The following is a 23,988-nucleotide window of genomic DNA, read 5'->3' on the forward strand; positions in this document are numbered from 1 at the left end:
TTTTTGCTGGTACTGTAAGAGGATGGACGCCTTCTACATGCTACTGTTTTAAAGATATAACTTTTTCTGTTAAAAAAAAAAATTATATATATATATATCTATAATGATTTATATGATTTATTTTACTTATTTTTTTAGGCATCTTTTTGTCTTCATTCTGGACTACTGTAGACAGCTGAAGGTGGTCTTCCCACTGATTTGCAGCTATCTGGTGCAGTCATCTTCAGCCTAGCTTTTGGGCTGTTACCACAGCCAGATCCCACTGAACTGGGCATTGCCAGGTGAGCCTGGAAGTGCTCTAAGGCACTAAGCTCTGTTCTCCAGGTGCTGAAATGCTGGCGTTGCCTTCTGCTTGTGCTTTCTGAAGACTCAATTTTTGAGTAGGCCATTTGAGCTGGACATTGGGGTCTCCCTCATTGTTATTGGGTGCCAGGCCCTGTATGTTTCCTATTTTCCCACTGACTTTTCCAGTCACCTCCAGGTGCCCTAACCTCCAGTTTTGAACTTCTCTAACAATTACCCTGTACATTGCCTTCATGGCTGCAACATGTGGTTCTAGATGCTAATACTAGAATAGGGGGAAAGGGACGATGCCCTGGTTGAGGCACAGTGCTGCTGTGCCAGCTTCCCCCAGCATGCCATCCCCTTATAGATGAGGACTGCCTGCAGCACACCTCTAATAGTAGTGATATCTGTAGCCTGGAATCGTGCTGCCTTCTGGTATTACAATCTATTTGTTCGTCATTTGAGATCCATTGTGGATGGGCCCTCTGCCCTTTCAACTGAGGTTTTTACTACAGTCCTGCAGGATTTTATGCTCCAAATTAACCAGGTTTCAACTGATCGCTGAGACCGCAAGAGCACTGCCATCCCCTCTCCAGTATAATCAGGATCCAATTTACTTGTCTTGGCAGCTTTTGAGCCATGGACTGCAGCATCCAATTTAAATGTAGCCTTGGCCACTTCTGAGCCAATGCAGACTACAAAGACTGTCTGATTCTGAGTTGTTATCTCAAACTGAGCCGCTTTACCCTTTTGCAATACATTGCGATTTTTGTCTCTCTGCCTGTTTAGTGAGGACTTTGTTCAGAAGTGGTCTGTTTCAGCCTTTGATTCAGCACCTCCACAAGGTGACTGCCATAATAGTTACATAGTTAGTCTGGCTCAAAAAAGACAAAAGTCCATCCAGTTCAACCATTAAAAAAAAAAAAAAAGTTATAATCTATACCCACAGTTGATCCAGAGGGGAAAAAATTACTTTCTGAACCCCGGTAAGGCAGTTGAATATTCTCTGGATCAAATTTAACTATAAAGGTCAGTATCCAGTTATATTCTGTGTATCTAGGAAAGAATCCAGAACTTTTTTTTAAAGCAATCCACTGAGCTGGCCAGAACCAACTTTTGAGGGAGTCTATTCCACATTTTCACAGCTCTCACTGTGAAGAAACCTTTCCGTATTTGGAGATTAAATCTTTTTCCTCCATACATAAAGAGTGCCCCCTTGTCCTCTGTGATGACCTCAGGGTGAATAGCTCTACACTGAGTTCACTATATGAACCACTGATGTATTTATACATGTTGATCATATCCCTCCTTAATCTCCTCTTCTCGAGAGAATAAATTCAGTTCCTCTAATCTTTCCTCATAGCTGAGCTCCTCCATGCCTCTTATCAGTTTAGTTGCCCTTCTCTGTGCTTTCTCCAGTTCCCCAATGTTCATTTTTTGTGAATTGGTGCCCAAAACTGAAGTGTATATTCCAGATGAGGTGTTACTAATGATCTGTACAGGGGTAAAATTATATCTCTCTCTGGAGTCTATACCACTTTTAATACAAGAGAGGATTTTGCTCGCTTTAGAAACCGCAGCTTGGAATTACATGCCATTATTAAGCTTGTGATCTACCAGAACTCCCAGATCCTTCTCCACCATTGATTCACCTTACATTTATCAACATTAAACGTCATTTGCCACATAGTTGCCCAATTAAACAGTGCACTGAGGTCAGCTTGTAAATTGGAGACATCCTGTAAAGACGTTATTCCACTGCACAGCTTGGTGTCATCTGCAAAGACTGAAATGGGATTTTTAATCCCAGACCCTATATGGTTTATAAATACAGTCAGGTCCATAAATATTGGGACATCGACACAATTCTAACATTTTTGGCTCTATACACCACCACAATGGATTTGAAATGAAACGAACAAGATGTGCTTTAACTGCAGACTGTCAGCTTTAATTTGAGGGTATTTACATCCAAATCAGGTGAACGGTGTAGGAATAACAACAGTTTGCATATGTGCCTCCCATTTGTTAAGGGACCAAAAGTAATGGGACAGAATAATAATCATAAATCAAACTTTCACTTTTTAATACTTGGTTGCACATCCTTTGCAGTCAATTACAGCCTGAAGTCTGGAACGCGTAGACATCACCAGACGCTGGGTTTCATCCCTGGTGATGCTCTGCCAGGCCTCTACTGCAACTGTATTCAGTTCCTGCTCGTTCTTGGGGCATTTTCCCCTCAGTTTTGTCTTCAGCAAGTGAAATGCATGCTCAATCGGATTCAGGTCAGGTGATTGACTTGGCCATTGCATAACATACCACTTCTTTCCCTTAAAAAACTCTTTGGTTGCTTTTGCAGTATGCTTTGGGTCATTGTCCATCTGCACTGTGAAGCGGCAACCAATGAGTTGTGAAGCATTTGGCTGAATATGAGCAAATAATAATGCCCGAAACACTTCAGAATTCATCCTGCTGCTTTTGTCAGCAGTCACATCATCAATAAATACAGGAGAACCAGTTCCATTGGCAGCCATACATGCCCACGCCATGACACTACCACCACCATGCTTCACTGATGAGGTGGTATGCTTAGGATCATGAGCAGTTCCTTTCCTTCTCCATACTTTTCTCTTCCCATCACTCTGGTACAAGTTGATCTTGGTCTCATCTGTCCATAGGATGTTGTTCCAGAACTGTGAAGGCTTTTTTAGATGTCGTTTGGCAAACTCTAATCTGGCCTTCCTGTTTTTGAGGCTCACCAATGGTTTCCATCTTGTGGTGAACCCTCTGTATTCACTCTGGTGAAGTCTTCTCTTGATTGTTGACTTTGACACACATACTCCTACCTCCTGGAGAGTGTTCTTGATTTGGCCAACTGTTGTGAAGGGTGTTTTCTTCACCAGGGAAAGAATTCTTTGGTCATCCACCACAGTTGTTTTCCGTGGTCTTCCGGTCTTTTGGTGTTGCTGAGCTCACCGGTGCGTTCCTTCTTTTTAAGAATGTTCCAAACAGTTGTTTTGGCCACGCCTAATGTTTTTGCTATCTCTCTGATGGGTTTGTTTTGTTTTTTCAGCCTAATGATGGCTTGCTTCACTGATAGTGACAGCTCTTTGGATCTCATCTTGAGAGTTGAGAGCAACAGAATCCAAATGCAAATAGCACACTTGAAATAAACTCTGGACCTTTTATCTGCTCATTCTAAGTGGGATAATGAGGGAATAACCCACACCTGGCCATGGAACAGCTGAGAAGCCAATTGTCCCATTACTTTTGGTCCCTTAACAAGTGGGAGGCACATATGCAAACTGTTGTAATTCCTACGCCGTTCACCTGATTTGGATGTAAATACCCTCAAATTAAAGCTGCCAGTCTGCAGTTAAAGCACATCTTGTTCGTTTCATTTCAAATCCATTGTGGTGGTGTATAGAGCCAAAAATGTTAGAATTGTGTCGATGTCCCAATATTTATGGACCTGACTGTATATTAAAAAGTAAGGGTACCAACACTGAGCCTTGGGGTACACCACTGACAACCCTAGACCATTCAGAGTATGAATCATTAACCACTACTCTCTGAATACGATCTTTTAGCCAGTTTTCTATCCATTTACATACGGATTTTTCCAAGCCTGTAGACTTTACCTTACACATTAGCCATGTGTGGGGAACTGTGTCAACCGCTTTTGGAAAATCCAAGTATACCACGTCCACCGCCACCCCACTGTCCAAGGTTTTGCTCACCTCCTCATAAAAAAAAAAATCAGATGACAACTTCTCTTTCATTAATCCTTGCTGTCTTTTTGTTTTTTCCACCAAGAACTCATCTATGTGTCTTTTATTAAACTCTTCAGTATCTTCCCAACTATAAAAGTTAAACTAACAGGTCTATAATTACTTGGTAAAGATTTTGACCCCTTTTTAAATATAGGCATCACATTGGCCTTATGCCAATCCAGTGGTACTATGCCAGTCATTAAAGAGTCCTTAAAAATGAGAAACAATGGCTTTGAAATGACAGAGCTCAATTCTTTAAGGACCCGTGGGTGTATGCCATCCGGTCCAGGTGCTTTATTCACCTTTATTCTGTCTAAATATTCCTGGATCATATCAATTGTGAGCCAATGTGGATCATCTGGGGCTGTGTCAATACCATGCCCATTATGGACAAGAGCTCCCCCATGCTCCTTTGTATACACAGAGCTGAATAAGTTATTTAATAAATTTGCCTTCTCTTTGTCCCCAGTCACCCACTCTAGATTACCTTGTAAAGGGCCTACATGCTTGGACCAGACCTTTTTACTATTAATATGTTTGAAGAATTTTTTGGTGTTTGTCCTGCTATCTTTTGCAATCTGTCGTTCGTTTTCAATTTTTGCGGCTTTGATTTCCTTTTTGCATATTCTGTTATATTCTTTGTAATGTTTACACCGTGTTCCAAATTATTATGAAAATTATATTTTTCTCATTTACCTAAATAATTGATGTAAATAACAGTCAGCATAATTCTCATGTTATCAACTATTAGAGTACAATTCACATTTTATTGAACAAACCTCCTAATCATAACAGTATTTTTTTTAAACATAAAAAACTTTCAATGCACTGTTCCAAATTATTACGCACAGTAAGTTTCAAAACACTTTATAGGTTGTAAAGAACTGAAAATTGTCATTTGTTGTGTTTGCAGCGTATTTACTGAAATCAAAAGCTATTTCAATCAAACTTTTAACAACATTTTAACTTTGTAAACATTTTAACAGGTCACGTTACATTTTAACATAGGACCCCTTATTTGATAGCAGCTTCACAAGTCTTGCATCCATTGAACTTGTGAGTTTTTGAACAGTTTCTGCTTGCATTTGTTTGCAAGATGTCAGAATAGCCTCCCAGAGCTGCTGTTTGGATGTAAACTGCCTCCCACCCTCATAGATCTTTTGCTTTAGGATTCTCCAAAGTTTCTCAATAGGATTGAGGTCAGAGGAGGATGGAGACCACACCGTGACTTTCTCTCCTTTTATCCCTATAGCAGCCATTGATGCAGAGGTATTCTTTGCAGCATGAGATGGTGCATTGTCATGCATGAAGATGATTTTATTATAAACTCAACATACTTTGCAGAGGTCATCTTTACACCTTCAGGAACCCTAAAGGGGCCGACCAGCTCTGTTCCCATGATTCCGGCCCAAAACATGACTCCACCACTGCCTTGCTGACGTCCCAGCCTTGTTCGAACAGGGCGGCCGTCCACCAACCATTCACTACTCCATCCATCTGGACCATCCAGGGTTGCACGGCACTCATCTGTGAACAGGACTGTTTGAAAATTAGTCTTCTTGTATTTTTCTGCCCAATGCAGCCATTTCTGCTTGAGAGCATTGGTTGGTGGCCGAAGGTGTATGCACAGTTGCAAGACTCTGGAGGACTCTACACCTTGATGTCCGTGGGACTCCAGAGGCACCAACAGCTTCAAATATCTGTTTGCTGCTATGTAATGGTATTTTAGCAGCTGCTCTCTTGATCCGATGCATGGATCTGGCAGAAATCTTCCTCAATGTGCCTTTATCTGCACGAACCCGTCTGTGCTCTGAATCAGCCACAAATCTCTCAATAGTGCGATGATCACGCTTAAGTTTTCGTGAAATATCTAATGTTTTCATACCTCGTCCAAGGCATTGAACTATTTCACTCTTTTCGGCAGCAGAAAGATCCTTTTTCTTCCCCATATTGCTTGAAAATGGTGCTCTGCTTAATAATGTGGAACACCCTCCTTTAGTAGTTTTTCCTTAAATTGGGCTCACCGGCCCAATTATCACAGGTGTCCGAGATTGTTTTCAGTGATCAAAAGAGCCCTGACACACAATGCCATCCATGAGTTAAACTGAAAAACAAAATATTTAATCTTTGTGACACTTAAATAGAATTTGCATAATTTGGAACAGGGTGTAAACGATGATAGCGTTCCTTCATTTTTATATTTAATGAAAGCTCTTTTCTTATTATTTATAGCTTTTTTAACTTTGGCCGTAAGCCACATAGGTTTGATTTTTAGCCTTTTAAACTTGTTGCCCATGGGAATATGTTTTGCAGTGTGTTCACATAGTCTTTTTGAAGAACTCCCATTTCTGTGTTGTGTTTATTGATGCTAATATTCCCTCCCAGTCTAAGTCTTGGAGAGAAGCTCTCAGCCTTGGAAAATTAGCTCTCTTTAACCGCTTTCCTGCCTCCCTATAGCAGAAATACTGTTACAGGGCGGCAGGGGTGCACAAAATCACGTGTATATATACGTGATTTCGCATTTCCGGGTAAGGGGCACGCACCCTACCCACGCCGCCATTGGCAGCCTCACCTGTCGCTCACCGAGTCCCGGCCAGTGTCTCCTCGCCGACACCCGACCATCCTGTGTATCATCGACCAGGGAGAGACCTGTATGTAAACAAAACAGATCCCTCCCCTGTCAGCTCCTGAACATTGCTTTGTAGCAAAGCAATGTGCTTACACAGTAAAGCGCACACACAGCACACAGTAAAACACAACACATCACACAGTTACCCCTTTGCTTGCCCCAGATGTTAACCCCTTGCTGCTCAGTGTCATTAGTACAGTATCAGTGCTTTTTATTAGCACTGATCATTGTATTGGTGTCACTGGGGATGCCCGCCACAGTCCTGCTATGCAATAAGTCGATGATCGCCACCATTACTAGTATAAAATAAAATTCCAATATATACCACCATTTGTAGACGCTATAACTTTCACGTAAATCCATTAATTTACATGTATTGGGATTTTTTTTAGCAAGGACATGTAGCAGAATACATTTTGGCCTAAATTTATGATGAAATTTGATTTTTTTTTTTTAATTTTTACTGGATATGTTTAATAGCAAAAAGTCAAAAATATTTTTTTTAATATCACAGAGGTGATCAAACACCACCTAAAGAAAGCTCTATTTGTGGGAAAAAAGGACATACATTTCATTTGGGTGCAGCATTGCATGACCGTGCAATTGTCAGTTACAGTAACTCAGCGCCGTATCGCAAAAAATGGCCTGGTCAGGAAGGGGGATAAATCCTCTGGAGGGAAAGTGGTTAAGTTGAGCATTTTTATTTTTCCCGTATGTGCTAACAATAAATGAAATCATGTTATGGTCACTGCTACCCAGATGTTCTTTTATATGGACATTAGTAGTCTCTGCATGGTTTGAAATTACCAGGTCCAGCAGAGCATCATTCCTAGTTGGGGTCTCTATGAACTGTACTATAAATCCTGTAGTAGGTTTATAAATTTTTGCCCTGTAACTGTTCCTGCAATGCCATTACTGCACTCAATTTCCGGGTAGTTAAAATCCCCCATTATTATCACTGTCACAGTCCTTGCAGCGCTTTCGATCTGTGCTAGGAGCTGAGTTTCCACCTCCTCATTAACACTGAGTGGCCTATAACAAACTCCAATAATTATCTTTGTAGTACGAACCTCCATGTGCAGTTCCACCCATAATGCTTCAGCCTCATCACACTCCATCAACTAGATCCTCTTTCACACTTGCTCTGAGATCACTTCTCACATAGAGACAGACAGCACCACCTTTCCTTTTTACCCTGTCTCTCCAAAAGAGAACATAGCCAGGAATATTAATGGCCCAGTCATGTCAAGAATAAAGCCAAGATTCAGAAATACCAAATAAATCATAGTTCTCTTCATGCACCAAAGCTTCCAACTCAGCTATTTTGCTTGGCAGACTTCTGGCATTGGTGAACAAACACTTTAATTCATTGACACCTGGTGCACACGTATTTTGCATATTTTTTATTTTCATACAAATGGTACCAGTTCCAGTGGAACCTTCTTATCACCTGCCATAGCCCTCCCCCCATCTTTCTCCATTCCACCCACAAATAAGTACTGACCCCTGTCTGATCTGTCTGCCCCAATATAATCTAATTCTCCCTCCCCCCATCGATCCTAGTTTAAATACTCCTCCAGCCTTCCCATAAACCTCTCCCCCAGCACAGCAGATTCATTTCCATTTAGGTGCAAACCATCTCTAGCATATAGGATGCACCCCAATGAAAAGTCAGCCCATTGCTCTAGAAACCCAAATCCTTCCTTCTTACACATTTTAATGGTCGAACATGTTCCTGCTTTCAGGACTGAAAAGCAGCCTAAGGAGTAAACTGCTATGTAATCTTCAACCATTCCTACCAGGAAGCTGTTTTCTTTGCTTCAGCACACCCTTAGCTTCCACGTTGAAGTCTCCAAAGCCTAACAAGCCTTCTTTAGCTCAAAGGATAAGTTCAGCATGGAACATGTAACATGTTCCTGTTCCTGCAGCCCATCCCCGATCGAAGAAACAAAAAGTCTCACTAAAGCAGAAAAAGAATAGCAGATCCTATCCTGGACAAACTACTATTTTTCAGCTTTGTCAGCTGTTTACAAAAATCTGCAACCAGCACCTGAAGGTGTTGCAGGATCTGTGTCGAAGGTGGGGGATAACCTATGTAGCCCTCTAGCCCTCCTAGTCTCCAGGTTCAACAACGATCAGGGTAGGTTTGTGTTCAGGTCAAAGATCTGTTGATGGAAACATGGAGTGCACCTTGGTATCAGTACACCCTGATTAATTCCTTTCCTTCCCTGAAGTTTTTTTCTTGTCTGCTCTGCAGGATCAAGATTAAGGGCATTTGGGTCCTCATTGCCCCGTATTGGCACAGATGGATGCTGTACGGCAGCCTGGGAGGACTTCTTGCAGATGTTCTGTGGGCTTTGCCTGACCGTCCAGATCTGTTGTCACAAGGACGTATTTATCCTTTTTCTTGGTTTCTAACAGCCAAAGGAGTGGGGCATCTCTCAATCTGTGATGCTGAAGACTAAGAAGTCCACTTCCTGCAAGGTCTATCGTCGGATCTGCTAAACCAGTGGTGGGCAACCTTTTTTTTCAACTGAGCCAAATCTCGCCAAAACCACGATTGAAATTTATTTTGAGAGCCACATTTTTAAAACTGAAAATACATAGGATGGTACACTGTTTTTAGTTTCAATAAGTTTTTATAGTAATTCATCCCCCATATAGTAATTAATCCCCCATATAGTAATTCATCCCCCATATAGTAATTCATCCCCCATAGTAATTCATCCCCCATATAGTAATTCATCCCCCCTATAGTAATTCATCCCCCATATTAATTCATCCCCCATATAGTAATTCATCCCCCATATAGTAATTCATCCCCCATATAGTAATTCATCCCCCATATAGTAATTCATCCCCCATAGTAATTCATCCCCCATAGTAATTCCTCCCCCATATAGTAATTCATCCCCCATAGTAATTCATCCCCCATATAGTAATTCATCCCCCATATAGTAATGCATCCCCCATAGTAATTCATCCCCCATATAGTAATTCATCCCCCATAGTAATTCATCCCCCATATTAATTCATCCCTCATATAGTAGTAGTAAGTAAGTAGCAAGTAGTAAGTCAAGTCCCTCCTGTGTCAATTCACTTACCTTTGCTCCGCGCGTTCCTCTCGCCGTGCTCCCCGCGCCGTTCCGGTCTTCAGGCTGGACTGTGAGAGGAGCCTAGCTCCCCTCACGTTCGTCACGCTGCCCCGCCTACACACATCCTGACAGCCAATCACTAGCTATCAGGATGTGAGTGGCAGCGAGACTGGCCAATCATTGCTGGGCTAGCTGCAGAGTCCTCGGCCACCCGAGAGGAGGGAGGGGAGGGGAGCGGCCGCCCGAGAGGAGGGAGGGGAGGGGAGCGAGCGCCCGGCACACAGAAGAGCCGCATTAAAATGTGTAAAGAGCCGCATGTGGCTCGCGAGCCGCGGCTTGCCGACCACTGTGCTAGACGTACTTCACTTGGTGTGAGAGACTTCATACCAAGTGTTTCTCTGAGAGACAGATCCTCTTCCCTCCTTTGCTGCTTTGGTCCAGAGACAATTGGCTTTTCACTGTCTGATTAAAACATTTGTGTATTGTAGGAGGTCTCCTATGTGATTCCCACAGTCCAATCCCCTCTGACTGCTTGGGGACTTTCTAGTTGTTTCAAACAGACAATCATTCAGGCATATGTTCTTAATGTTAAAGTCCCCCGCTTTCCATTTACGGCTTACTCCACTAGGGCAATAAGCACATATTTTCAGCATCTTCTGTTCACTACCATGTTCTACCAGATGGTACCTTTCAGCCTCATCCATTGCCAGCTTTGGGCATATGATCCTCCAGGCAGTTCTTTGAGCTGCAGTCTGCCCTCTGTTCATTGTTTTTTCTTGTGCCTGTTAGCTGCTGTTTACTTTGTTGCCCTCTTCTTAGACTGCTTTTGGATGTCTCGAAGGCTTAGATTTCCTTGTGTCCCTCAATGGACTAGAAAGAAAACAGGGTTTTTGTACTCATCATAAAATAATGTTCTTCAAGTCTGTTGAGGGACACAGGTCCCATCCCTCTGTGTTAATAATTATGCTCTTGGTTTTGTAGTGGCAGGAAATGGAGGCATGTAGGTAGTGGGAGCAGAGTTATACCCTGAGCTGGGCTATAGTTTGTGTACCAGTGTCCAGTCTTTCTGTAGGTGGCAGTATAACGCAAAGGTTTTAGACTTCCTATGTCCTTTATGGGACACCAAGTTAAGGATTTTACCATGAGTATAAAAATGTTCATTTTTTTTCTATTAACTAGTTATGTGTGAGATGTCTATATAATTTGTCTGTTTTTTAGGCCTGCATCTGAGGAGGATGCTTTGAATGGTGAGTATTCTTGGGAACAGTTATCGGTCTGTGTTGTTTTCATGTTGTGCTACAAAAAAAAAGAAATTTTTTTTTTCCTTAGGCATTGGCTCTCCATTCAAGCCCATTTCGGACATCAATTATTGTTATTCAGGTTAGTTATTTGATAGTGTAAAAGAATTTTAAGGAAAGACATTTTGCTTGTTGAGTGTTAACAATTCATCTTCTGTTTAGCTGTGGAAAGGAACAATCTGATGCGACTGTCCCAGAGTATTCCTTTCACCCCTGTGCCTCTGAAAGGTGAGTTTGCATTAAATGTTTATTGCTCTTAAACAGGTGAAGTAGCTGTGGTTCAAAATATGATCTTAATTTCTTTTAGTTGCTTCTTGTGGCTAAATTGCTTGTGTACAAATTCTTGATCAGTTAATTCTACTCTGCCGTTTTTCTTCTAGAGCTACCCCATTACAGGGTGGTGGGAAGATCATGGCAGTTGTTGATAGTATTGCTTTATCTCCACCTAGAGGCCATACCACAGTGTTGCTGTAAAAGTTGCAAATGCAAAGGGAACTTGCTATGATTTTTTATTTTCAGTTAAAATTGTAAAGTTTCAGATTAGGCAGAACATACACGAAATGCATGATGTATCAAATGCCTGCAACTGATAAGTATTCCTGGTTAAAAGGCAAAACATTTTTTTTCTTTGTCCTGATGGGTGAGATTTCCCCTTACTTCTAACTCTCTTGTATTGCATTGTATTGTTGCTGTATTGTCTCCCATTATATTGTAAAGCGCTGGGCAAGCTGTTGGCGCTTTATAAATCCTGTATAATAATAATAGTAACAATAATAACAATGTGATTGCACTGCAATGGGAACTGATGAGAAATCATCATTCCCGTGTATGTCTGTATGATTGGTCCTGCTTCTACTATAGTCTGGTTTTTCACTTGACTTTTTACACTGGTTAGCATAAAAAACTGGTGTAGGAGCAATTGCGTGCAATGCTTAGTCATAATTAAAAAAAAAAATCACCTAAATCTGCAGCAGGATTTAACATTTGGTTTGAAATCCTTTCCAGGTTTAAAGAGTCACTTTATGAATACTGAACTCTGCCGACTGGTATGAAGAGCAAGCATGCCGGTAGAAGCTGTTATCCTCTGCTTCAGCCTAATACTGGCCCATGCTGATTGGGAAAGCTTCAGCATCTCTCATAGCGCTGAAGCTTCTCTATCACCTCTACCTTCCACACATTCCTATTAGCCAGTGAATTGGCCCATAGTAAGGGGCAAATAAGACTTTTTACGGAGGTTGGACTTAGTGGCAATACTGGGGGTGGTTCCTTGTAGCTCCTATCTATATATAGTGTTCCCTGAAGGACTATTATGTCAAATTGTTAATAAGTAGTGATCAAAGTCATCTGGTAAGTGCTGTTCATTCCATCTCGTTCTGATTTGTGTAGGGTCATTAGGGATTGCAGCCATTTTTTTCATAATGCCAAATTATTTTCTCTTTTATTTCACTTGTGCAATTTCGGGGAGGAAGATCAACATGCTTTTGCTAGCACCAGTTTTGCTACAGTAAAGAGAAATGACAAAAGTCAAAACTGGGAGTTGGTACAGTGTTCAGGTTTCAGGTTAAGGAAAGCCTCTTTAGGGTTTTTTGGTATGCCAGTAGCCAGATCCGTATAGGACAACTAGTATACATGGCCAGTATCTTATTTTGGGGCATTCCGCCCATATGTCAAAAGAGGGTACCTGGAGTTTGGCATCCTCTAAAACATGAGCTGATAATGGTAGAAGCAAACTTTTCCTAGTAATGCTGAGCCATGTGCCATCACATAAGCAGTTTATAGTTCTATTCCACCACTTAGATGTAAGTGCAACAATGGGCTGCAGGGTGCCATATATGCTTCCAGTGCTCCTGATCCAGGGCCCCCCTCCCAAAATCTTCATCCAACATTCCACATAGGGAAGAGGAGCAGGACCTGGCCTTCAAGTAGTGAATTGTAGTTAGTAAATATTATACACAGATAGACATGATAAGCAGCCAAGATTTAAAGGCACATGTGGTTAAAGGGCATCAGAGTTTACAAGGAGGTAGATTTATTCGTATTACTGGTGATCAAATTGTTAACCTCTAAATAGCAAAAGATCTCTGATGCTTGGGTGTCGTAGGGTGCGAGTGCCTTTCATACTAATACAAGCATATGTGCCATTCACTACTGAGGGCTCGCTGAAAAATACCACCCTTCCATATAAGTATTTACTTTATGGTGGCCTTTCACAGATCAATATTTATATGAGTGTATTGTTAATAGATTTACTGTCTGGAAGAAAAATAAAACTAGAAGGTTAAAAAAGATTGTTTGATTCACCAATATCCTTAACGATCATATCTGTCTGCCTACTTTCCTCCGATTTGTGTTTTCTGCCCAGACATGATAATAACTTTGCTGAAACAGATCTGTTTCGCTCAGAATCAATAAATGTCACAGTGTGTGTTTTTTTGCTAATTCATAGTTTTGTTCATATTATCTGATTCTGTTAAGTATTGTCCGATCATTTTGTTACATGTATGGCCATCGACGGTTACTATTTAATCCTTTTTGTGTTGCTTTTGTTGCATTTGTTCTGACACAAAATACTGTCCTAATTTATGTTTCAAACAGAATGCAATGCTTCTTTCTACCTTTCTCCTTGTATATACACTCCTACCCTGTCATCTTCCAAAGGCATACTAGGGCATCATTTCCATTTGTTTTCCCAGTAATTACTTATGCAATTTTTTACAGATTTAGTAAGCATGTACTTTCACTGTGCACTTTATTAGGAACACCTTGCTAGTGCCAAGGAAATCTCCCCCACACCATTACACCACCACCAGTCTGAACCGTTGATACAAGGCAGGATGGATCCATTCTTTCATGTTGTTTACGTCAGATTTTGACCCTACCGTGAATGTCGCAGCAACCAGTCTGCCCATTCTCCTCTGGCCTCTGACAACAACAAGCCATTTTCGTCCACACAACTGCCGCTCACGGGATATTTTCTCTTTTTCGGACCATTCTCTGTAAACCCTAGAGATGATTGTGCAAATCCCAGTAGATCAGCAGTTTTAGAAATACTCAGACCAGCCTGTCTGACACCAATAACCATGCCACGTTCAATGTCACTTAAGTCCCCTTTCTTCCCCATTCTGATCCTTGGTTTGAACTTCAGCAAGTTTTCTTCACCACATCTAGATACCTAAATGCATTGAGTTTCTGCCATGTGATTGGCTGATTAGCAATTTATGTTAATAAAGTGGCCAGTAAGTGTATATTAGCTAGAAACTAATTTGTTTCAGTACTGTCATAATGCGTTCACTTGTCACTTTTAGGCTAACTCAGCAACACAGTAAAAGAATAAAGTACAGCAAAGCTCAATGGATATATTCACCAGCCAATATCAACCAAATGTAATGTTTTGCTAATTCAATGACATGAATTGTGACTGGTTGCAGCAGATACTGCACTTCTGTTTACCAGTTTTCTCTTAGTACTGTGTCCTTACTTGGGAAGGATCTCCCTCAATCTGCTGTGGATATATACATTAGTAAATCACCTTTTTATAGGTTTGGGAAGGGGTAAGCCTCGTACACACAATGAGAATATCAGATGAATGATTGTCTGTTTTTTGTTTTTTTTTTTCATGCTAGTCTCATATTAAAAATGAAGAGATTACTAAAATTATGAAAATTCTCATATGACAGAACACAGCTTTGGACTTCATGTAATGTATTGTTTAGTTTCTGAGCATGCGTAGTCTTTGTTGCGCGATCTTTTATGGACGAACACTGTACTGTTTAAATGAAAATGGTTAGTTCTGTTATCGAACGAGAAAAATTTTCATGCTTGTCCCTTCGGATAATTTTGCATGAACTATCATGATCGGCTCTGGAAAGCTGTGTGTTAATTATCAGATTATCGGATGATTGCTTTGAAAGCATTATTTTTCGTCTGTTTTTCTCATTGTTTGTACCAGGCATTAAAACCACTGTCAAGATTTGATCAAGACCTGAAAGTAGCTTACATGCTGCCTCCAGTAAAAGTGGTCATTGAGACAGGAAGCGAAGGGAAATTTGACTAGTTGAAGATTTAATTTTAAAAAATGGACAGAGCTAACTCTTAACTCTTTCCAGCAGTGAATTTTAAGTATTTTGGTAGGAGTTGCACCAACTGCTGTGTTTCTGCGTTTTTGTACTTATTATAGGATCATATAATGTGTACTGATTGATCAGATGAAATTATAGTCATTATGTGTATTGCAGGTGAATTGGTGACCGTGTATCGCTTAGAGGAAAGCTCTCCAAGCATCCTGAACAACAGCATGTCATCCTGGTCACAGAGAGGGCTGTGTGCTAAAATTGAGTTTCTGAGTAAAGAACAGATGGGCGGTGGATTGAGACGAGCTGTGAAAGTGGCCTGTACATGGTCAGAGAATGACATCCTGAAGGCTGGACATTTCTACATCATCAAGTCATTCCTACCCGAGGTGGTAAATACCTGGTTAGGGGTGTACAAAGAAGATACTGTCCTGCATCTCTGCCTTAAAGTAAGTGTTTTTGTATTTCCTTTGTTTTATTAGTGGGGAAAAAAGACCATTGAATAGTCCATTAAAAAAGTACTCTTCAGTCTGGATTTTCTAGCTGTTTTATCTATGATGACATTAAATGCTAATAATATAGCATCCAGAGAACCAGAATTTAGATATTTACTTCAATGAAGTAGCACTTGAATTAGGCTTAGAAATTAAAGAGAACCTATGTCCTGTGGACACAGCTGATCATGTGATGAGGTGAAAAGCCAATCACAACGGCCTTTTACCACGTGATCAGCTGTGTCCAATGACACAGCAGATCACCGAGTAAATACAGTTGCCAGTTATCGGCTGCACTTTCCTCATGCTGTCAGATTGTGAGGAAAGTGCTGCCGATAACCAGCAACTGTCACAGAGCAGATCGGCACTGATGGTCAGTGCCCAGCAGTGCCACCCCTCAGTGCCCAGCAATGCCACCCAGCAGTAGCACCAGTCAGTACTGTCAGTCAGTGCCGCCTATCAGTGCCCATCATTGCTGCATATCAGGGCAGCATCATCAGTGCCTCCTTATCTATGCCCATCAGTGCTGCATATCAGTGCCCATGAGTGCTGCCTATCAGTGCAGCCTCATCAACGCACATCAGTGAAGGAGAAAAATTAACTGTTTGCAAAATTTTATAATAGAAACAAAGCATAACTTTTTTTTTTTTTTGGCTCGTTTTTTTTTTTTTATAGAGCAAAAAATAAAACACCTAGTGGCGATTAAATACCAACAAAAGAAATCTCTGTCTGTGTGAAAACAATGATAAAAATTTAATATGGGTACAGTGTTGCATGACCGCGCAATTGTCATTCAAAGTATGAGAGCACTGAAAGCTGGAAATTGGCCTGGGCGCCAAGGGGGTAAAAGTGCCCGGGTAGGCAAGTGGTTAAACACGATCTACAGTATGAATGTAGGACAGATGGATGATTGACCAGCTCCTCCCTCTCCATTCATAGATCTGCTTCATTCATAGAAGCTGCTGCATGTTTTCTATGAATGGCAGAGCTTGGCAGAAAGGGCAGACATAGTCGTGGTCTCTTGATGAGAGCCTGTGACAGCCCTTTAGTTTTATTATCCCCTGTTGCACTGGAAGATTTCAGGGTTTGGGAAGGGAATCAAAGATGGAGGAAGATTTCCACTAAAAGAAGAATCAGCACAGGGGACATATCGTATTGACTGTAAGTTATGTCCCTTCTGCTAATTTTTCTGTATTAATTTTAGTTACACTTAAGCTTTGGGAGCATTTTATACTCCACCAAAGTCCACCGTCTGTATTCCTCACCAGTGCCATGTTCTAAGTAGGAGAACCTGCACTGCAAATGGGCCAGCACTGGCTGGTCCTTATCAGCTTTTAGTAAGTCTTCTGATTCTGAGAGGAGTCCATTGCTGGACAGCCAATAAGAAATATCCATGTCACACAGACCGTGACATTGACACCTGAAGCACTCACCACCTGTGCACAAAAGAAGAGAAGACCCAGGAATCATAATGTCACATTACCATGGATTTAGGTGAGTAAAAGGGGCATTTAGGTAGACATTTTTAATGCCAAGGAATGTTTAGAGGGGGTAGGGCACCCAGACGTTTGTAAATGTTTCAGGAGTTTGTCAGGACTTTTAAGGCTCCATTCATATTTGTGTGACTCCAAAGTTGTGCGATTTGATCGTGCAACTTTGATTTGATTTTCAGAGCAACTTTGATCTGACTTTATACTCTCTGGACCTAAGTCACATCAAAGTAGTGAAGGCACCTATTCAAATTTGTTGCGACTTTGTTGCACACATCCAAATGGGTGCCATTGAAAAGAATGGGCTGCGGCTTGTCATGTCCAAAATCGCATGACAAGTTGCACAGATGTGAATGGCCTACAATAACTGTAATTGTGAATTTTTTCTGGCTATCCAGTTGTCTCTTCAAAGCCTAATGGATTCTGTAAAACCACTTTCATCCGCATATCAGATCACAGCCTGATACAATATAACAGTAAGCCACAACTACAGGTTTTGGTGATGTCATATGTTGTATACGTTCCTGTACAGGAATGGGTAATTTTGCAGTGCAGGTCTACAAGTCATGTCTAACTTTGTTAACCACTTGCCCTCCTGAGGATTTACCCTCCTTCCCGACCAGGCCATTTTTTGTATTACAGCTTTGCGTTACTTTTACTGACAATTGCGCGGTCATGCACCTCTGCACCCAAATGAAATTTACGTCTTTTTGTTTTCCCCATGAATTGAGCTTTTTTTTTATGGTATTTGATCGCCTGTGCGGTTTTTATTTTTTGCACTATAAAAAAGAACCATATTTTTGACTTTTTGCTATTAAACATGTCCAGTAAAAAAATTTTCAAAAATCAAATTTCAGCATAAATTTAGGCCAAAATGTATTCTCTGACATGTCTTTGCTAACAAAAAATCCCAATACATGTAAAATTAAATGGTTTATTTGAAAGTTTTAGCATTTACAAATGGCGGTATAGATACTGGATTTTTTAAATTTTTTTGTACTAGTAATGGCGGCGATCAGCAACTTATAGCGGGACTGCGGCGGGCATTCTGACACTGGGGGGAACTGACTAACGGCCACTGATATCCCCAGTGACACCAATACAGTGATCACTGCTAAGAAAAGCACAGACAGGGTACTAATGGCACTGGGCAGGAAGGGGTTAACATGAGGGGCGATGAACGGGTTTTACTATGGGGCTGTGTCTGTGTGCTTCACTGTAAGCACACTGCTTTGGATAGCGGTGCATATATATATATATATATATATATATATATATATATATATATATATATATATATATATATATATATTTGATTTTGCTCACCCGTGCCACCCTGTAGCAGTATACAGCAGCTGTTAAAATCTATAGACTACCTGGGGCCAGCTAAGCTTTCTCAGCCATCATCTACTAACAGGAATGATAGTCACATTCCCTAATATACTGTACAGATGACCACTAGATGGTGCATTAATATATCTGCACTTGAAATACGGCAATTAAACAATGAAACAGCAAATATATAAAAACATGCAAGTATCATCAAAACAGTAATCCATTTTAATTCCAGCTTGTTCATTGAGAACTGACTGGTTGCTCTTTATCTTGCAGGCAATGGCAACCTAAAATATGATGTTTTAAGGTGTTCTGTTCTATGCATGGTGCCTGATTCTATATTTTATGATTTCTATAAATTTAGGAAATACAGCAGCAGAGGGCGGCACAGAAAATGACATTTGCTTTTAATGCAATGAAGCCAAAATCTATCCCATACTCTCCAAGGTACTCAGTTATATTGTAAAATATTTTCAGGTTGCTGTATTCAAAGCAGAGTTGTATTTGAAAGATGAATTTGCATTATGAGGATAAACAGAAATAAATCCTATAATTGTCAAGATTACATCACGGCATAGTTTATTACATACGGTTGTATAAGCTGTTAATGCATATGGTTGTATATGTAAATCTATAGCACTTATAGTCTCATACTGCAAGGAAGTAATATGTAAATCCATCACACCTATAGTGTTACACAACAAGGAAGTAAAAGCTGGGATTTTGTTATAAATGTAATTTGAAGGACTCTCATAGAACATTGGTTTCTAAGAACTGTAATTTATTTATCCAGTGTTGTGCAAGGCACAATTCAAGTTTGGCAACAGCATTCACAACTGCTGGGGGCTGTTTTTACATTATGGCTTATTTAAAGTGGAGTTCCAGCTGAAAAACAAACAAAAAGTAAAAGTCAGCAGCTACAAAAACTGTAGCTGCTGACTTTTAAAATACAGTAACTTACCTGTCCCTCGGTCCAGGAGGTGTCTTCACCACCGCTGGTTTCACCGGCCATCTTCTGTCCCTTTCTCCGGTATCTTTAGCGTTGGCACCCGGCTGTGACAGCTTGCGGCTTCACAGCCGGGTGCCCACTGTGCATGTGTGAGAAGCGCTGCGCTTTGTAAATGGCGGAGGGAGGGGGACGACAACTTACGCTTCTGATCATCTAGGTGATCGCAGTGGGAGTGGGAACCTGTCAGATTCGGGTACCCCCTTCCCCCTTGCTGCTCATTAAATATTTGCACCCTTGGGGAATTTGACAGGTACCTGCTCCCACTTCCGCTGCGATCGCCTAGGTGATCGGAAGCGGAAGTTGTCCTCTCTCAGGCATTAAAGGCATTAAAGCGGAACTTACCCTTTTGGGTGGAGCTCCACTTTAAAATGGAGACCACAGTATTTTCTACATGCAAAGTCAGTTATAAAGTATAGACAGCAGTATGGAGCCTTCAGTGTCCTACAGAGTGTTCACTGCATAATGCCGCTGAGAACAATCAATGATGGGGGAATGCTTGGATACATGACTTTGACATTTTTCTTCCAGCCTCTTTTTCCCCTCCATTGATAAACATGAATGAGGCTTTTCTTGCTTTTTAACCCTAATGCATTATGCTTTATGAATGTGCAGTTGCTTTAAAAACGGGCCACTAGTTTTTTTTGTTGTTTTTTTTTTTCACATTATAGTATCCTTGTGCATTCACAAACTGGAAAAAAATCTTTAGATTGTAGGACATGGTAGCATTAATCCTATTTTTTTTGTACTTAGCTATTCCTTTTGTTTTGTTTTATATGTAATATAAGTGAGTGTATGAGAACCTTTCTTTATGATTTCTTCTTTGTGTGGTAACATAAACATCTTAAAAAGTATGGAATTTACTACAGAAATCTGTGTTTGCTTCTTTTGCAGGTTTCTTGAAGTGTTTCTACTATACTGCCATTCAGCTGGGCAGTGGTTTGCCATAGAAGAGTGCATGAACGGAGAATTCCGCAAATATAACAACAACAATGGAGATGAGATTGTCCCAACTAATATGCTGGAGGAAACCATGTTGGCGTTTAGTCACTGGACATTTGAGTATACAAGAGGAGAGCTTCTAGTTCTAGATTTACAAGGTGAGCATCTATCTGGTTCTTGTTTTTTCCCTGATCTGGTGCCATTACTATGTCTGTTCAGACATTTGTGCAGCCACATTTAGGTACAGCTTCTAATGGACTCAATGCATGTATTTTTTTTTTTTTTTTTTTTAAAGGAGTTGGAGAGAATTTAACTGACCCATCAGTCATCAAGTCTGGTGAAAAAAGGCAAGTTGAACCCATTTACTATCGTATTTTTCGCTCCATAAGACACACCTAGGTTTTAGAGGCGGAAAACAAGAAAAAAAATATTCTGTACCAATGGACTGCAGACATAGTACAGGAGATAGACCAGAGACTGCGGACACAGTACAGGAGATGACCAGAGACTGCAGACATACTACAGGAGATGACCAGAGACTGCGGACATAGTACAGGAGACGACCAGAGACTGCGGACACAGTACAGGAGACGACCAGAGACTGCGGACACAGTACAGGAGACGACCAGAGACTGCGGACGTAATACAGGAGATGATCAGAGACTGAGGACGTAGTACAGGAGATGATCAGAGACTGCGGACATAGTACAGGAGATGACCAGAGACTGCGGACGTAGTAAAGGAGATAGACCAGAGACTGCGGACACAGTACAGGAGATGACCAGAGACTGCAGACATACTACAGGAGACGACCAGAGACTGCGGACATAGTACAGGAGACGACCAGAGACTGCGGACACAGTACAGGAGACGACCAGAGACTGCGGACACAGTACAGGAGACGGCCAGAGACTGCGGACATAGTACAGGAGATGACCAGAGACTGCGGACGTAATACAGGAGATGATCAGAGACTGAGGACGTAGTACAGGAGATGATCAGAGACTGCGGACATAGTACAGGAGATGACCAGAGACTGCGGACGTAGTACAGGAGATGATCAGAGACTGCGGACACAGTACAGGGGATGACCAGAGACGGCGGACGTAGTACAGGAGATGACCAGAGACTGCGGAGGTAGTACAGGAGATGACCAGAGACTGTGGACGTAGTACAGGAGATGACCAGAGACTGCGGACGTAGTACAGGAGATGACCAGAGACTGCGGACGTAGTACAGGAGATGACCAGAGACTGCGGAGGTAGTACAGGAGATGACCAGAGACTGCGGACGTAGTACAGGAGATGACCAGAGACTGCGGACGTAGTACAGGAGATGACCAGAGACTGCGGAGGTAGTACAGGAGATGACTAGAGACTGCGGACGTAGTACAGGAGATGACCAGAGACTGCGGACGTAGTACAGGAGATGACCAGAGACTGCGGACGTAGTACAGGAGATGACCAGAGACTGCGGAGGTAGTACAGGAGATGACCAGAGACTGCGGACGTAGTACAGGAGATGACCAGAGACTTCGGACAGTATAGGGGATGACCAAGAGACTGCGGACAGTATAGGGGATGACCAGACACTGCGGACAGTATAGGGGATGACCAAGAGACTGCGGACAGTATAGGGGATGACCAGAGACTGTGGACAGTATAGGGGATGACCAGAGACTGCGGACACAGTACAGGGGATTTGAAGTGACTTGAGGTGCTCTCATGTAACTGTATCCTCCTATGGGTAAGGTGCTGTGATATTATGTGCGGAAAGAATGCGCTGTCCTTGTGAAAGGACAGCGCATTCCTTTTGTGAAAGAAGGCTTGTGAAAGAAGGCTGTCCTTGTGAAAGGAGCACTCAGCGCTGGCAGCACCGAGGACGGCGAGAGCCTGAAGGCTGCTGATAGGGGCCACGTGTGGAGGTACCCCAGCTGTATCCTCCCCTGGATGGGGTGATTGAGGCGTCCATCCTCTTTCTCCCGGACCCCCCTGATGCTACCAAGAGACTGCGGACAGTACAGGGATGACCAGAGACTGCAGACAGTACAGGAGATGACCAGAGACTGCAGACAGTACAAGGGATGACTAAGAGACTGCTGACCTTTGGGGAGGGAGGGGGAGCGGGTACCTGAATTTGACAGGTACCCACTCCCAATTCCACGTAGTTGTCCTCCCTTTAGTGTGGGCACCCGCGAGAAGCGCTGCGCTTTGTGATTGGTCTGGCGTCTTCTGGGATCTGTCATGTGTCCCAGAAGACGCCGTACCATTCACAAAGCGCAGCGCTTCTCACGCATGCGCACTGGGCACCTGGCTGTCACAGCCGAGAGCCCACACTAAAGAAGGCGGCACGGGAAGACTGCGCAGTGCTGGTCGAGGAACAGGTAAGGTTCTGCTGCAAAGAAGAGCCGAGCGGCCGGCCCGGTATTCTGGCGGTGGTGGAAATACCGGACCGGCTGCTCCATATTCGCTCCATAAGATGCACTGACATTTCCCCCCCTTTTTTGAGAGGAAAAAAGTGCGTCTTATGGAGAGAAAAATACCGTATATTAGTTATATTTTCAAACTTTTCAGTGTTATGCATAAAATGAGCTTAACAAATAGAATTTTCCATTAGAATGTTACAGTACTTGCTGTAAATGAACAGTTTTTGTTCATCAGTGTTGTACAGTACAAAGCAGATATTGTTTATATGATAAATTAGTGGTTTACATGGTGGCATAGTGATGACCTTTTATCCTTTGCAGCACTAGGGTCCTTGGTTCAAATCCCAACCAGGCAGCCAACTGTAAATTTACTGATGGTTTGTAGAAATCTGTGATTTTCTTTTTTACATCTGTCAGTAAATGTCAATTAAAGAAATGTTATGTCAGTAAAAATCAGTGCTTTTTTTCAACCCAGATTAGCGTTGGCACTGCAAGTGTAAGAAAGAGCTCCTTGACAGCTTGATGCAGCACCAGCAGCCACTTACCCAGGCAGTGTCTGGAGCCAGTCGGGTTTACTTTTAAATAGAAGCAGGCTGGAGCCAGTGGCAGAAGGAGCAGGCAGCCGCATTTGCCAATCCTGCTCTTCTAGTTCCGGCTGCAGAGTGATCTCAGCAGTGCTCTGCCTGCTGCCTCTCTGCATAGATATGTAGTTGGATCCCGGAGCTTGTCTGGTGACAGTAGCTCCTGAAGCCTGTGCCCACGACCCCACGTTTCACTCTGCTACACTGCACTCTCCTCCTAAGTAACCTATCCTCCTCTTCTGCCAGCACAATTCTCTATCAGGTACTGTCAAGGAGGGGTATTTGGGGGTGGGAGTAGAGTACTGTAATGGGGGTGGGGCATTTGTCATGCTGTGTTGACTGATCAAATGTAAACTATGTCAATTACCTGTAATGGGTATTGTCAGTGTTTACAGATCGTGTTTATACTGTTTAACCGCTTGCCTGCCGCCCTATAGCAAAAGTACTGCTACAGGGCAGCAGGGCTGTGCAAAATCACGTGTGTATATATATATATATATATATGTGTGTGTGTGTGTGTGTGATTTGCATTTCCGGGTAGGGAGCACGCGCATGCTGCCCTACC

At 42.0% G+C, this 23,988-nt stretch overlaps 1 protein-coding gene across 3 annotated transcripts in view; it reads left to right on the forward strand.

The window, feature by feature from the left end:
* Window positions 1-23,988, forward strand: part of TRPM7 (transient receptor potential cation channel subfamily M member 7) — a 125,722-nt gene that overhangs the window by 88,836 nt on the left and 12,898 nt on the right. For all 3 annotated transcript variants that reach the window (XM_089685691.1, XM_089685689.1, XM_089685690.1), the window contains 7 exons: window positions 11,001-11,029; window positions 11,112-11,162; window positions 11,243-11,308; window positions 15,316-15,599; window positions 18,834-18,916; window positions 20,370-20,575; window positions 20,713-20,764. In XM_089685691.1, the coding sequence (XP_089541817.1) occupies window positions 11,001-11,029; window positions 11,112-11,162; window positions 11,243-11,308; window positions 15,316-15,599; window positions 18,834-18,916; window positions 20,370-20,575; window positions 20,713-20,764 (771 nt within the window). The remainder of the gene's footprint in view (window positions 1-11,000; window positions 11,030-11,111; window positions 11,163-11,242; window positions 11,309-15,315; window positions 15,600-18,833; window positions 18,917-20,369; window positions 20,576-20,712; window positions 20,765-23,988) is intronic.

The sequence above is a fragment of the Staurois parvus genome, unplaced genomic scaffold (assembly GCF_062004578.1).
Source record: "Staurois parvus isolate SC_StPar_1 unplaced genomic scaffold, SC_StPar_1.0 ptg000381l, whole genome shotgun sequence".
Classification (NCBI taxonomy): domain Eukaryota; kingdom Metazoa; phylum Chordata; class Amphibia; order Anura; family Ranidae; genus Staurois; species Staurois parvus.